The sequence below is a fragment of the Lathyrus oleraceus genome, chromosome 5 (assembly GCF_024323335.1).
Source record: "Lathyrus oleraceus cultivar Zhongwan6 chromosome 5, CAAS_Psat_ZW6_1.0, whole genome shotgun sequence".
In the NCBI taxonomy this organism is placed as follows: domain Eukaryota; kingdom Viridiplantae; phylum Streptophyta; class Magnoliopsida; order Fabales; family Fabaceae; genus Lathyrus; species Lathyrus oleraceus.
In genome coordinates, this window is record NC_066583.1 from 579707473 (window position 1) to 579719876 (window position 12404).

Genomic DNA, 12404 nt, shown 5'->3' on the forward strand with positions numbered 1-12404 from the left:
CGAAGTGGTATTCAGACCAGATTTCCGGTGTTCAGACCGATATTAATACTCTCATATTCCGATGCTCATTATTCAGACTGATGAGTGGCGTTCAGGCCATGGTTATTCTTGTGTTAACATTTATTTTGGTATCCAGGCTAATATTCTTTTTCGGTATTCAGACCGACTATCACCGTACCAGACGGATTTTTCTTTTAAGATCACCTCTTTGCCGATTCTGACAGGCATGGTTACATAAGTCCCAGCGGAGCGCAAATTGTTCGTTTGTTCTTTGTATTCAACCACTCTTCACTCTGATCATCTGAAAGCCGAGGCTGTTCATATCGACAGGTTCACAGTGGATTGAATAGGGGCAGCTGTAACACCTCAAAATTTGCCCTCCTCTTCTTGAGACTAGCTTGACACATTGCATTTCATATTTTAGGATATTAGGCATTGCATTTTGCATATCATGTGAAATAAGAAAGTCATCCTCCAAAGTATTTTCAGAAGATGGAGATGTTACATGATTCAAGCCTGAGGGTTTCCATGGTTTGATGATCAACCAGCTGAGGGTTTGCACTTCAATTAGGGTTTCCTGATCCTTCAAAGGCCTTGAGCATCATCTTGTTTGCAAGGATATATTACCATCATCATGGTTCTATCATCTTCAAAGGTTTCTTTGTTCATTCTCAAGTTCCTCTAGATTAGGGTTTTGACCTCTGGTCAACCCTAATCAATGACATTCTTTCAATCAGGGCTACTCAAGGAGGTATTTTCTTGGGATGAGGATCACATGATTGTTATAAGGAGATTACATAAGCTAGGGTTTCATTTTTGAGCAAATTCCTCAAGTGGTAGAGGCTCAGGCTGATCAGAGCATTTCAAGGTCATCTGAGAACCACAAAAGTCAACTGTGCAGTCAACTGAGGGCTATGAGATGGGGAAATGAGTTGAGACACCTCGATCATGTTCAAAAGAGGTCCATTTGTCATTTCAAACATCTATCTTGAAGATTTTGAAGTCAGGGCAAAAGTTTCCAAAAATGGAAAGTGACCTGTAATTTCAAGTTTCCAAAAATGGCAAGTTTTTGGTCCACATTCAACTTGACTTATCAACATCAAAGAAGTTTCAAATGGATTTTTGGTGAACATGAAAGTTGAAGATCTTCCTCTCCTCTTTTCAAAAAGTCCTATTTCATGATCATCTGATGACTGGTTGGGAAGTTATGGTCAAATGATCACAAAGTATACATGGAATTTCAAAGTGGCATAACTTTTGATTCAAAACTCCAAATTGGTCCATTCTTTTTGCAAAATGCTTTTCATGACCAATACTTTCCAAATGAATCATTGCCTTGCATGAAAGAAACTCATATGACCACTTGTTCATACATGTGCATTTTGGAGGGAATTTTGATAATTCAAATTTGGTTGATGCTATAAACAAAATACCACTTCCATGATGTTTATTAGTTGGTTTTAAGTGAATTTGTACCCTTGCATGGTACTGTTCATGTGCAGCATGTACATGCTAAGCACACTTGTGCAATTTTGCAATTCACCTCACATCTTCCTAATCTTGATTAGCCATTGCCTAATTCCAATTTTAGTATGATTAGTGAACCATATAAAAGCCTAATGATAACTAATTTTGCTCATAACAGAAAAATTCAGATCTGAAAATTCCATTTCCCTCCAAAATTCTCTCACTTTGATTTTCAATTTTCTTCACACAAACACCAAATTTCTTTGCATAATCATGATCATGGAGTATCACTGAGTAGGAATCCACGTTTGGTTTGAAGAATTTGATCAAGAATCAAGCAGATCGAGCACATCTTCATGGACATGGAATTCTGAAATTGAGCAAGATCTAAGAGGATTCAAGTGTTGCTTCTTATTCAAAGCTTCAAAACAAGTATAGAGGAGAAGATCTGGAAGTTCTGGAAGCTTGAACACACGATTTTTGATCACTGCACTTCAAGTAAGTTGAAATTCGACCATCTCTTTTTGGTGTTTTCTTGCCATAGATGTGTAGATCTATCCTTGCTGAGCATGCTGATATGTGTAGAATTGAAAATGATCAAGTATTGTGCATGTTATGGTGATTTAAAGTTTAGATCTAGAATTTGTTCTTGCTCGATTTGAAGAATTCATGAGGTATTAGGATGAATGAATATGATATTTGTGATCTACGTTGCAAGACCTTTCAAACGGTACCGGTTTCGCTAGATTCTGGAAAATTTTATGAAGCGCCGTCGTGGATCCAATCGGAGAAGACGGTTGAAACAACCGTCCGCCACCTTCTGGTTATTGCTAGGGTTTTCATGCTCAAAACGCTGCGTTTTGATGAGCGCGTTGTGAACCTTGCGCGCATCAGTTCGATTCTTGGCAACGCGCTTTTGATTTTATTTGAATTCTGTTTTCTCCTGCCTGGCGCGCATCAGTTCGATCCTGGCTTATGCATTTTTTAATTCCATTTAATTTCTCCTTCAGCGCGCCTTGAACCTCCCTTGCGTGAGTTCAATACCTGGCCAATGCGTTTTGTGGATTTCCTTTGGATATTCATTTGACCTGCCATGCGCGTGTTCGATCTGGCTTGGTGTATGTTGCTGATTTAATTCAAATTCCATTTTCCCTCATTATTTCCATATTATTTCATATTATGTCATTTTATTTTGCTCAACTTCAAAAAATCACTAAAAATAGTAGATTAATCCAAATTGATCCAAACTTTTCTCCACATTCTTGTTTTAATGTCTAGTTTTTATAGCATTTATTTCATGAATTGTTTGATGCTGGATTTTTAATTGTGATTGTTTGATTGAACATGGTGCCAAATTGACATGCTACATTCATTTGTTTGTGAAATACTCATGTTTAATCCAATTGACTTGAAATTTTGCATGCTTGATCTTAACATGTGATTTGATTTTTGAGCTTTGATTTGGATTTTTTATCATATGCCATCACTGTTTTGGATGCATGAACATGTAGTGTGACAATTTGTGTCACATTTGTTGCCTTGCATTTGTGCATTTTCATTTATGTACCATTTGAGCTCTTCTGGAATTAATTTTTTGCATGATGTTTGTTCATAACATGATAAACTTGTATAAAAATTTTCAATGCCATTTGATGCTTTTCTGTTTTGATTTGGATTTTCTAATTTGATTGTCCATTTTGTGTACACTTGCTTGCCTTTGCTTTACATTGATCATTTGAAGCATTTGCCTTATGAATTGGTATTGGTCCTTTTGAGGACTTTTTCTTGATTGATTGAATATGCTTTGTGCAAAATATTGAATTCTGTTTTGGTCATTTGACTTGCTTTTGAACCTAGTCTTTGTACTAATGGTTTGTACACATACTAATTGGGCTTTGTGTTTCAGGTTTGAGCATTTGGCACTAATGGTTGGTTTGGTTTCACTTTGTGAGATGCCAATACCTTTGATTACTAACTCTTGTTGTCTTGTAGGTCAATTGATGTGATGAACACACTTGAGTGCTTGCACTTATGACTTGCATTGTGTACAGTTGCATTAGTTTCACTGTTTGTTTTCTGATTGGTTGTCTGAGATACTAACTGGTTAGCTTTTGTACAGGTACATTAGTTGCTAGCTAGCTTTTGCTTAGCCTTTGCTTTGGAGTGTGGTTGATACACCACTTAGGTAGCTACTTTCTTTCTCCATGTAGTCTGGAAGTCCTGCCACCTTTTTGGCAGGCATTTGGCTGAAGTCCTCCTTATGAGGCTCTGATTGTGTTTGTTTACATTTGTGCCAAAGACCTCTAAATGAGGCATGTTACTTGATAAGTCCTCCTAAGTGAAGAGGCAATTGACAGATAGAAGGGATTAGCAATCAATCCCCTGTTATTCTGTGAGTCGTTCATTATGCTCGCACTACGTGATGATGCTCTTGAACAATGTACCCAAGATCCTTGTATAGAGTCAGTCAAGTGGAATAGGGTCCCTCTTTCTGGACCCCCACGCTTTCTTTGATTTGAGCTCACCCAGGCCAGGGTTAAGAGCATGAGGTCTAATCCTCATTACCATATTTGATCAGCTTCACCCTAACTCTCAATGTTAGTGGTTAAGAGCTTCAGCATACCCCTACAGTTTTGGCTTGTTTGTCGAGGTTGATATGACCCCTCTTGACTAAAGCCCAACCATTTGTCTGAGCCTCTTGTTTGTATATAGAGTGTGATGATTGCTGGTATGTTTATCTGCTTTCCACTTCTCACCTCCTTTTCTGTAGGAGTCGTACGATTAACTTCCGAGGAAGTTGAACGTATGTAGAGATAGACTTGAGTTGACTCGCTTCCTGTGTGAGTCAAACTCTTGTTAGAGACCTCAACCTAGGGTTATTGTTTGCATGACAACTATTAGGCTCGAGTCAGTCTCCCTTTTAGTTTGTTATTTCCCTGGTCTCTGGTTAGGAGAGAGTTTCTCCCCTGTTAAGGGGAACTACGTCGCCCTGATTCTCATACCAGATGAGATACGTAGGCAAAAGATCGAGCGAGATCTCTCCGGGCGCCCTTTTCTCTTTTTTGTTGTGTTGTCTCCGGGCAACCCTTTTTGCTTCTTTTGACGTCTCAGCGTCTCTTTTTTGTTTGTGTGATAACTATTAGGTTTGAGTTCCGGACTCCCTATTAGTTTGTGTGTTCATCCTTTTTCCCCTGTTAAGGGGAACTACGTCGCCCTGATTCTCATACCAGATGAGATACGTAGGCAGGAGATCGAGTGAGGTCTCTCCGGGCAACCTTTTGTTTTTTTTTAGTGTGTTCAGCCTCTTTGTTTCTTTTGACGTCTCAGCGTCTCTTTTTGTTTGTGTGTAACTATTAGGTTCGAGTTCCAGACTTCCTATTAGTTTGTGTGTTCATCCTTTCCCCTGTTAAAGGGAACTACGTCGCCCTGATTCTCATACCAGATGAGATACGTAGGCAGGAGATCGAGCGAGATCTCTCTGGGCAACCTTTAGTTTTTTTTTAGTGTGTTCAGCCTCTTTGTTTCTTTTGACGATTCAGCGTCTCTTTGTGTTTGTGTGACAACTATTAGGCTCGAGTTCCAGACTCCCTATTAGTTTGTCAATCGGAGAACCTCTTTCTTTGGTGTTCGCTGGTTAGCGTGTGCTACTTGTTTGGAGTCGGATGTAAGTCCATGTATTGGCATTCTGTTTCCTTTTTCTTTGATGTTCGCTGGTTAGCGGGTGTTTTGTTTGAAGTCGGATATAAGTCCATCTATTGGCATTCTGTTTCCTGTTTGTTTGTTTGGAGTCGGATGTAAGTCCATGTATTGGCATTCTGTTTCCTTGTTGAGTTTTTCTTTTGACGTCTCAGCGTCTCTTCTTGGTGTTTTGTTTCGGCGTGCGTTAGCCGAGCTACGAGTGCTCTGATTCTTCCTCTGGATAGAGAAGATACGTAGGCATAGGATGCGATATCCTAGCGAGCATGTCTCCCTTTTCCCCGAACTACGTTAACTCTGATGTTTGTTCCTGACAAACTACGTAGGCCCAGGATGTGACATCCTGTCGGGTCCACTTCCTCCATCTTCTTTCACCTGTTTATTATTCTAGTTTGTGCATTTTCTTTGAGCAGTTTTATTAGCAACCTTTTCCTATTCTTTTGAGCGTGGATCCCGTCGAGTACGGCGGACGTGAGGGGTGCTAATACCTTCCCCTTGCGTAACCGACTCCCGTACCTTGCAATCTCTGGTCGTAGGACCGTTCCTTTCCCTTTCTTAGGTTAGTCCTGCGCTCCCTTTCCGTCATAGGATGAATAGCGTCGGTGGCGCTCTGTTTTTTTTCCGCCGGTTGTTTTTCGCGTTGCGACACACTGGTGTTTGAGCATCTGAGGAGCCAGGAGCGTCACTACCAACTACATGAGATGGTATGTTGAGGTAGTCAGACAAGTCGACATAGTCTTCAGTATGCATCGAGGGTGTACCGTCGTAGCTGAGTTCATGACCCATGCCAGAGTAGTTGGGTTGTGGTTGACTCGTTGGTGGGCGAACGGGACGGTTGAAGGGAGACATGGGTGTGAATGATGTGTCGAGTAAAGGTTAGAAAGGTTGTTGGGGTGTTCGGTAGAGATAGGTTTGTTGGATGTTTTGGTTTTGTGAGGTTTGGGCTTCTTGACTATGGTAGGAGGAGGGGCGGTTAGGGTTGAGTGATCGTTGGGTGTTCTGGCTAAGGCGGCTTTGGTAGGGTTATGGGGTGGGTGCGAAGCGATGTTGGGTCTCAAGTTGATGGTCAATTTGTTGGTGGTGGTATGGGGTATGCTTTTGGTATTGGGGTTGGGTGTATGACATGTTTTGGTTGTATGTTTGTGTGTTGGTTGAACAGAACGTTTGACGGACGGGGGGTTGTGTGTATCCGGCCTGACACTATTGTTGGGGGTTTGATGTTGAGGTGTCAGGTGTGTAAGTCATCTGGTGTGGGTCGTAGAGGTACATATCCTCGACGATGAACTGAAAACCAACCGATCTGTACCAAGCCATATAAGTACGACTTGGTTTTCTTCATATGACATGATTGCGTCAGTTAAGACATGGTCATGGCGGTGCTTCCATTTGCGACACTCCGATCTTGCGAAGCTTTGCCATGGATTGAAGTTCCACTGGTCATTAACTTTGCGCAGATGCCACTCTCTAGGCTTGATGGGGGATCTGGGATGTTTTGGGGCATACCGAACTGCAACTTCACACGATCATTGTTGTGCATCTCCACAGTTGTGAACCGTATTATCGGTGTGCATGCAGTCCATACGGCCACGTCTTCAGCGTTGACCTCATGGTCATGATCCAAATTAAGGTATGGACGCCAAATGAACTGAAATGTGAAAGAAGACAGGATTATAATCTAGGTAGAAGAAGTTAACAAATTATAACGAAATAAATTAAGTTATTATCCTTATGTCTGTCGGTCGAAGGTGATCCAATAGATTGCGATATTGAGTAATACAGTGTCTAGGACATCTGTTATAACTCATACCACATGCAGACCATCTACACCAAAAAGGTAAGAATATTAGTTAGAGATAATAATCTTTAAAGAAGTAAGTAAAGATATGGCAATTTAAACAACTTACTTTTGTACATAAGGGAATGTGAAAGAGTTGTTGTTGACGGGTGATAGGGACGGTAGTCTTGACCAACCCTGTGCTTGTAGCAAAATAGCACATCCATACAATGTAGATGTGTCTTTGTGTGAGTTTTTGCACAAGGAGCTATAGAGATAGGCTAGACAAGCAGATCCCCAACTGTAACTTCCTATTCTATCTACATGTCTAAGTAAAGGTAAATACATAATATGCATGCTAGAACCACTACCTTCGGGAAATAAAAACGAACCACTTAACAACATAATGTAACACCTAGTTTTTATTATTTGAGCATCTTCGGTAGAATGTTCATCTAAGTATAAACTATTATAATATGACTTAAGGCGTGAAAGTAGTATACCTTGACCTCTTGAGTTATCATCTAACAAATCAGTCTCCAAGAGGTCCATGCAAATTGAATTTGCATAGTTGGTTTTACCATTAACAACCTTACCTTCAATGGGCAGTCCCAAAAGCATATAGACGTCTTCTAACGTCACGGTACACTCACCGGTTGGGAACTAAAATGTGTGTGTCTCATTATCAAAGTAAGAAGCTATTGGATGAAGAGTAGGCAGACTCTTTCCCTCCACGTCATAGGATACCACCTTGAGGATATTATGGCAATCTCCCATAATCAATACAATGTTTGGCCGCGCCTCATGAACATGTAGTTATCAACCATCTCCCTTATTTAAAGAGGAAAGTGCACCACCCTTTAGGTATTCAAATAATCTTCATTATAATTTCACTTTTGATTCTCTTACTAACTTGAACATTGGAGTGTTAAACCTACAGGTCAGCCTCTTATCCACCACATCAGAAACTTAGAACCACTACAACAAACTGCAAGTTCATTGACTCCTATCATCAAACAGTTCTAGGGTAGAACACAATCCATAAAACATATTATTGGCATGTCCATTATTTGTTATCAGAAAGAACAGAAGTTATGGTTATCACAAGAAATATATATATCGATAAGGTATTGACGTAGTTTCACATGAAAAAAGCTAGTCTATTTGCTAGCCCACTTGCTACTCACTTTACTCTTAGTTCAAAGAGAGTCCTTTGAGTGATTGAAAAGAAGGAGTTGCACAATATACCATATGCGTCAACTCTTAGAAGCTTATTGTATGCAATGTTATGAACATGAACAAATATAGCACATAAAAATGGTGTTGTTAGAATTTTTTAGCTAAATCAGAATAGAAGCAATGGAATGTTGTAAAATAGATTTTAATATATCTCAGAGGAACTTCAAAAATAAGTAAATGCTTTGAAAGTAGAAGATTGGAACGGGTAAACAAATGTAGATATTGCAGGAAATAATGCTTCAAGGAAATCAATTTTTGGATTCCTTATTTGATTTTCAAGGAGAACTTAATCGTGCCAATTAAAGTTACAAAAAGTGTGTTGTTTTGTCTACCACTAAGACATAATTCTTCACAATAACAAAAATTAGTAAAGAAATGTTATAACTGAAGTGATTCTTGTATGAAATAAAGATTCGAATTTTTACTTGAGAATGAGTTTGAATTTTCACTCGAATTCAAAACACATGGATGTGAGATATCCTTGAATATGTGATATATTAGAATCCAAACAATTATATATCTTTAAAATTCATACAGACAATAATTGTTGAAATATAATGACCAAATCATTTCCCAATGGCAAATACGAGCTCTCTAAGAGATCTACTGAATTGCTGGAGCTCTCCACCGGAATTGAAAAAGAGAAATTGATGGGATTTCATCTTTAGTAGGAGAGGAAATGAAATATAAATAACCAATAAAATAGCAAATATGAAACTAAAGTAAACACAAAAGTTTTCTAGGACATAGATGGAAAGTAGAGAAGAAAAGATCTCTTGAATTACATAGCATCTCTTTACTATATTTTATTGGCTATAAAATGTATACTCCCCTTGATGCTTCATTTATAATATTATAGAAATCAAGAAATCCGTTTGAGAGAGAAAAAAAATCAAAAAGAGAATTTTAGCTACCATTTCTTTGGTGAGATTATCATAACTATCTTTTGTATTTTCATTAATTAACAATATATATATATATATATATATATATATATATATATATATATATATATTTCATTATTATTATTATTATTATTATTATTAATTATTTTTTTGAAAAGTATGATCTTAAAATAATCAATTTTATGTTAGCCTTGTATTATGCTATTTAAATGATATTTTTCTTACAAGTGATTACAATTTCAAACTTGTACCTTTTTTATGAAGAGCTTTAAAATGCAATTGAGAAATTCCTTGGTGAAGTTAGAAGGACCACTAAAATGTTTAGATGCTAAAGAATGATTATTCTATCTTTAATTTAAAGCATAAAATTTTAAAACTACTAAAAGATTTATCTAATTCCCTTCAAGCTTGTTATGTAGAATCTCAAATATATGATGTTGAACCTCACGTCGTAGTCATTTCAATAATGTATATTTATGAACTATGTATGTAGCAGAATAATAGCAGCATTCATATGTCTGTATTTGTTCAATTGTCCATATATCAGAATGTACAACACAAGTAGAGTTTCTCATGAGTACAGACACATTATTTTCTTCATATTTACACTTAAGTTTTTTAACTCTCCCTCTTGAGGCTTATTCACCAGGTTGCACTTATAGGCCTTCTTATTCCTCTTAATTTTTCTGTTCCCTTTTGAACCTTTGTTGAATTCTTTCTCTGTAAAAGCTGCAGCAATACATAATAAACACAATTTCAGTGTAATACTAATAGGCATAAAGAATTATTATATTTGAACCATTAAATCTATGTAGCACCGTCACTTCAAATTGAATGCGTGTCTGGTGGTTTCTGACACGTACATAACACCGATAATTAGTATTGACGTATCAGTGTCGTATAGTATCAGGTGTCCATGTCTCTCTTTTGATTGCACTTAATCACTTACCTCTTGTTTCCTCTTGCTCTCTGCTTCAGCCTATTTCAAATAAATAAGAAATAGATATGATTGTTAAGTATCAGAAATCATAATTCATGACACATAAGAAAATAAGAGCATAAATATTCAGTTTCGGTATCGGTATTGTTTACCAGAATTTGTTTTAGCTTTTCATTCTCTTCTTTTAGCAGATTAAGTTCTGCCTCTAGCTCCACAGTATATGCCTGCACTACAAGAATTTGCCATTAGGTAAAGGACTATACCAGTTGAAACAAAGAGCACAGAACGACGAACACAAAACCTGTCTTCTTGCTCGAGAACGAGCGGCCGATTCTCGATTTTTCAACATTCTACGTTGCCTTCGCTCCACTACAACTTCGGGAGGACCATCGATTATCCTCTTGTTGGTATTACATCCACTTGACTCAGGCAAGTTTTGACATTTCCCGATTGCGCGGTCCTGCAATCCTGAGTTGTTATTCTGTGACAACATTTGGTATGTTACAAGACCATTGCTAGAAAATCCCATTCCAATAGAAGGCCTCAAACCGTAACTTGCAACATTCAATGGTCTCATATGACTTGAAACAACACCGCCACTATGATTCTGAAATGACAAGGATGATGATTGTTGTTGTACTACACCGGCTTTTACAAAGAAATCCTCCAAAGTCATTTCTCCAAGTGTTTGCTGCTTCTTGAGTATCTCGTTTCGGTTAAGCTTATTTTCTTCTTTGAATTGTGGTTGCTTTTTATGAATCTCAGACCAAACTTCATCCACAGTTTTCTTGCAAATTGGAGGAGGGACAGAAAATGAGTTACCATGTTGGGAAATGTTTTGTTCTTCTTCAGTTGCAACAGTTTTTGTATTCTTGTTTGATTGAGTAGCTTCATCACTGGAACTCCAAATGCTGGCTAGGAATTCTTCCATGTTGAGGGAACCAAAGCTCTTTCCACTCTTGCACTGGAACTCATCAAGGGTAAGTGAGAGTATTGAGTTTTGTTTGCTTAATTGCGAAAATGGAGTTTCTTCTTGGTCTTCTTGCAATGAAACATCTTGATCTATTTGTTGTAGATCCATGGATGCTTATGAAGTTCCTAATGAGTGTCCTTCAAAATATTAGTTAAGAAAATAAATATAAAAATATCGCGAAAAATGGCGCACTCAACTTTAAGTCGAAGATCAAAGATCATATCGTTATCGTTATTCAAATAACTGAAAAAAAAACTAAGATGATGCAAATGGATGTTGCATCCATTTGCATGCAACATGCAAAAATGCATATGAATGTGATATATATGAACTTCAAGAGTACAAGCAAGAATCAATACAAAAACAAAATAGATGAGTACCTGAATATTTAGAGGATGGGAATTGTGATGAGAAATATTGGGGAGATATATATGAGAGAAAAGGAATAAGATAAGACCTACACTAGATGAAAGAGAAAGGAGAGGACATTCAGTGCATAGAGACATAAACATTAAGTGCTAGTTACCATATTAAATCAAGTTTTTGTTGTGATTGAGAAAGTGGTGCCCTTTTTATGGATGAGTTATGAATCTTTGTTGACACGTTTTGTGGTGCATGGCATTGCCAAGAGTAGTCTCTACTCTACTCTTCAGGTTAAGTTAATTAACCATTGTAACCGTGAGGTTGGTTGGACAATTGTTATGGTTTGCTTTGGTTCTCAATTTAATATCAACCATATCAATATGAATACATTTGCAATAAATCTAAGGTTTTTTTTTTAACTATCAAATCATATCATACAGAAATTTATTGAAATATTTTAAGAAATAATTTAAGAAAGTAATTTTAAAGTTGATTTTGGTATACGTGTAGAAGGTTTTACAAATATAAAGAAGGATTAACTTTAAGTTACCGCTTAATAATTCACTATAAATATTAGATTCTACAAATTTAAAAGTTAAATCATAAAAAGTTATCAAATAAATTATTTATAAAATTTAATACTTCAATTAACATTTTTAATTGAATAAATAATAAGCATTTATAAAACACAAGCAAACTTCTACAATTCAATTATTCATTTATTATTCGGTGGTGTGCTTTTACCATTCATCAATGCAAATTAGAGAAACAATATATCGTAAGAAACAATCCGCAAGTGGTTTCATCAATAGAACATTTATTGTACTTTTAAAAATAGTACAAAATGGGCAGCAACCTTTAACTAGTAAGAATGGTAAAGGGCTTTAGTAAGAATGGTAAAGGGCTTTAGTAAGAATGGTAAAGCAAGTTTGCGAGAGTGAGAAACTCTATTTTGGAGGTGTTATCTCGGAGTATGAGATAGTCCACCCTCATTCTAAGGTGAAGATATTTATAGAGGTGTATGGGACTGGATTCATGGTTTTTTAA

The 12404-nt window shown here is 37.2% G+C and overlaps 1 protein-coding gene across 2 annotated transcripts; it reads right to left on the minus strand.

Moving 5' to 3' along the window:
- Nucleotides 1-9571: 9571 nt before the first annotated feature.
- LOC127086623 (ABSCISIC ACID-INSENSITIVE 5-like protein 1) lies at nt 9572-11542 on the minus strand. 2 transcript variants are annotated; one of them, XM_051027410.1, is made up of 5 exons: nt 11375-11542; nt 10323-11119; nt 10174-10245; nt 10031-10060; nt 9572-9810 (listed from the first exon to the last, which is right to left on the minus strand). In XM_051027410.1, the coding sequence occupies exons 2-5, from the start codon at nt 11100-11102 to the stop codon at nt 9724-9726; spliced, it is 969 nt and encodes a 322-aa protein (XP_050883367.1). In that variant the 5' UTR covers nt 11103-11119; nt 11375-11542; the 3' UTR covers nt 9572-9723. The 2 variants fall into 2 exon arrangements, with proteins under 2 accessions (XP_050883367.1, XP_050883369.1); XM_051027412.1 differs by having other exon boundaries at nt 10323-11131; nt 11375-11538.
- Between the last annotated feature and the right edge of the window lie 862 nt (nt 11543-12404).

What these genes read in the sequence shown, in the direction of transcription:
- LOC127086623 (XM_051027410.1), bottom strand. Translation starts at nt 11,102, where the DNA reads ATGGATCTACAACAAATAGATCAAGATGTTTCATTGCAAGAAGACCAA. An exon ending in GTTCTCGAGCAAGAAGACAG is followed by an intron (nt 10,246 to 10,322) that starts GTTTTGTGTTCG and finishes CTTGTAGTGCAG; the next exon opens with GCATATACTGTGGAGCTAGA. An exon ending in AAAAGCTAAAACAAATTCTG is followed by an intron (nt 10,061 to 10,173) that starts GTAAACAATACC and finishes TATTTGAAATAG; the next exon opens with GCTGAAGCAGAGAGCAAGAG.